This window comes from Habropoda laboriosa, unplaced genomic scaffold, assembly GCF_001263275.1.
Source record: "Habropoda laboriosa isolate 0110345459 unplaced genomic scaffold, ASM126327v1 scaffold22, whole genome shotgun sequence".
Classification (NCBI taxonomy): Eukaryota; Metazoa; Arthropoda; class Insecta; order Hymenoptera; family Apidae; genus Habropoda; species Habropoda laboriosa.
This window is the reverse complement of record NW_017100261.1, coordinates 6,703,230-6,706,853: the sequence shown is the minus strand read 5'-3', so window position 1 is coordinate 6,706,853 and position 3,624 is coordinate 6,703,230. Positions and strand designations below refer to the sequence as shown.

At 27.9% G+C, this 3,624-nt stretch overlaps 1 protein-coding gene across 4 annotated transcripts in view; it reads right to left on the bottom strand.

Annotated features, from left to right (window-relative positions):
• Positions 1-1,768: 1,768 nt before the first annotated feature.
• Positions 1,769-3,624, bottom strand: part of LOC108572748 (BTB/POZ domain-containing protein KCTD9) — a 2,538-nt gene continuing 682 nt past the window's right edge. For all 4 annotated transcript variants that reach the window (XM_017935028.1, XM_017935029.1, XM_017935030.1 and 1 more), the window contains exons 2-7: positions 3,383-3,504; positions 3,077-3,253; positions 2,844-3,004; positions 2,407-2,633; positions 1,974-2,303; positions 1,769-1,885 (exon numbers count right to left, since the gene is read on the bottom strand). In XM_017935028.1, the coding sequence (XP_017790517.1) occupies positions 1,769-1,885; positions 1,974-2,303; positions 2,407-2,633; positions 2,844-3,004; positions 3,077-3,253; positions 3,383-3,504 (1,134 nt within the window). The remainder of the gene's footprint in view (positions 1,886-1,973; positions 2,304-2,406; positions 2,634-2,843; positions 3,005-3,076; positions 3,254-3,382; positions 3,505-3,624) is intronic.

Genomic DNA, 3,624 nt, shown 5'->3' with positions numbered 1-3,624 from the left:
TCTGGGTCGACGTCATGCACACGTCATTTACAAGCATATGCGATAATGGTAAACCTATTCCCAACACAGATTATTTTTCGAATATAGCAAGTTAACCTCTGCTTGAAAATTCTTTTTTAATATTCTGAATTCGCCTTAAGTATACGAGATTAATTAATTTTTTATAGCAAAATGAGAGAAATAATTGTTTCAAATGTTAAATATTCAATTGATATCTGAGTATGTACATATATAGCATGCACTTAATATTCGCAGTTTTACATTAGTATTAATATAAATGATTTGATATTAAAATAGCACAGTTTACAATCTTTGGCTGAACGAAGACTATTACATTGTTTCAGTTTAAATTCTTCAAATCCTCTAGATGCATTTTACTATTGGTACCAATTTTTGTCATATCTTATCTAACAAGAAAAAAAACATTTTCCAATTTTACGTAAAAAAAATTAAAAATGAACACATTACATAATTAATATTCACGCGGAACATAAAAATAATAAATAAATTTTCGTCATAATAGTATACAACAAACGAAACTAAATATTTTATATTTTATTTAGATAAGTCACTATATAATAACTTATGTGGTTTTCATATATTCGTTTGAATTACATACACACGCTGCACACTTTAATCACAAAATCCCAAGAACTTATGTTATGTACAAAAAAGGTACAAATTCAGACATTTTCTTTAAAACACATTCACGATTACATACTTGTTTAATGTTACAGAACATTTCATCGTGAATGAGTGATCTAAGCTTTAGTAGGTTGAAAATTATATCAAACCTATAGGTTTATCACAAATGAATAAAATTCCTGTTTTATGCATCATTTTTTGTATCGTTTTACGACAAACAATTCGATAATTTATAAAATAAAATCGTATTGTCATTTTATATCGATTTAACATTTCAATCTCTGCTTTTAGTTAGAGAAATTTTTTCGCACGATATAATTATTTTTTACATTGATCTTTGATCTTTAGTATAATTTACATTGAATATAATTATTTAATGGATGTTTATAAACTGGCGACACCTAAAAAATATACTAGAATATAGTTTCAATAACACAATGAGGAACAAAAATGGAAAATAAAAAATATCGAATTACATACGTATAATGAACTATTTCCATGAACACAATGTTTAGTACCGAGTTTTTTTTTACACTATTCTAAAAATAATCACACTATACAATGTTCAGTCTATATCTTCTTATCATTTGCAAAACAGCAAAATAAAACTGTTACGTTCGTAAATAAAATCTTTCACCATTTAAAAAACGATTCATCATCTGCTTAACAGATTAAAATAACTTTACTTGTAAACTTTTACTTCACAAAATATACTTAATCATTTATATTTATGGACGGTGATTCTAAGAGGACTTGGGATATCTATTCACAATCCTGCTGTTTTTTCTTATAAGTAGAGCGGCAAATGCCCTTGAAAAACGTAACCTAAAGAATCATCCAATTAAATCGAGAAAAGGATACAAACTTCGGTCAAGCTTGAATAGGCAATCTATAAGATAATCATACATTCACTCACAATCAAATTGTCAATTTATGACTACAATTACTGATTTCATTTCCTCAGTAATAATTTTAATGTAATAAACACGCACACTAGTACAAAAATTAGGCACGCAATTTGTATAAACGACTAAAAGCATCATACTTCTACAAAAACGATATCATTGAAATACTTATTATCCTACCAATTAAATAAATATCTACATCACAGAAACTAAGCCGTTTATCGTATCGCTTGAGACATATGCAATGGCGTTAACATTAATTCAAAAGCAGCATCTTTTAAGTTTGCACCACGTAAATTTGCGTCTTGTAAATCAGATCCTGATAAGTCACAGCACTGAAATATATAAAAATGATTGATCCTGCTTATAATAAAACAAAAAAAGTATGTATTATGATATGAATAATTATTGATAAAGTAGTACCTCTAGATCGGCACCAGCTAGTACAGCTGATTTAAGAATACAGTTTTTTAAACTAGCATTTTTTAACGTTGCCACCCTGAGATTTACAGCAGTCATATTACTACCTTCAAGATTGGCACCTCTAAGATTCACACCTTCCATATTAGCGGCTAAACCACCTGGGTCTTCGAAATTGCATGAACGAAGATTAGCACCAGCTAAATTTGCGCACAGCATTTTTACACAAACTAACTGAGCAGCATTCAAATTTGCACGAGATAAATCTGCTCGTTCAAAGCAGCACCCTGATAAATTTGAACCCGCTAAACAACAGCCGCGCATAATTGCATACTAAAAAAGCAATAAAAAATATTTTTTATAATAATTATATCCATTTGTCTGTATGTAAACTTTACTGCAATATTTATTCTACTTTCGAAATAATTTTAATCACCTTGAAATTAATATTCCTAAGATCTAACTTTGATAAGTCAGCACCAACAAAATCAACACCTTGAAATCTAAGTTCTGAAGTGGTAGGTGTTGACATAATAGCTTTAAGTACGTCTTTCCGCGTTAAAGATACCAAATCATTCCTTTGATGTTCCTCTTCATCCACCATTGCAGTTAATATATCAATGGCACCTTCTATTCCATAAAAACGCGCTTCTGCCAAAATACCTATTGGACATTAATGTTTATTCAAATATATGTAAAATTCAAAGAGGTTTTATATAGTGAAATGCACAGAAATATAAACAAAGTAATAAATAAAAGAGAAATAATTACATTCAACAGAAAAGACAAAACATTATATAGATCATAATTACAAAAAAAAACTTACACAACAAATGAAAATATAATATAAATAAAATATAATAAAATCCACACCTGCTGCATTCACATTAGCATCAAGTATTATTTGTCCATGCCTTAAATAATTTAAAAGTGGTTCAAAATACGTAGGACTTCTATCAATTAAAAATGCACCATTTTTATCTTGTCTGCTAGGTAAAATTCTTTGTTCTGTACTTCCAGTGTCTGTAAACATTCTGTGCTTTCATGTTATAAATACGTACAAATGTAACATTTCATTCATAAATCAATTAAATACATTTGTTTACCTGGCTAACATACTCATTGGTTCCTTTTTTGTTAAGGTATCTCTGGTTGTTGTAAAATATTTACCACCAACATTTAATGTAATCCATTCTGAATGACTACTTAGTTGGTTATGAGCACAAATCTTATCCTTTGTAATAAAATCTTCACCGCATGAAACATATAAAACATCGTCATCTCTGGAAAAAGTCTACTTTTATTACAATTATTCACACTGAATTTTAAAATTTATTATAATACTTCAGTAAATAAAAATTAATATAACAACAAGAGATATATAAATTATTAATCAGTATATTCATTTTTACCGAATTAATTTAATATCATCAATTTCTCCACCTTGAGGAGTGAATAATCTTTTGGCAGTAATATTAAATTTTGAGTTGGCTGCTGTTAACAGTTCATTTATTGAGTAAGTTACCATAAACACCTGAAACAAACATATACCAAAATTTAACATATTAATTTGCTTTTCCATAGAGAGTTTCTTAAATATTTTATTATAAAAATACAAATGTTAATGATAATTTATTACAATTTCCTAAAATAA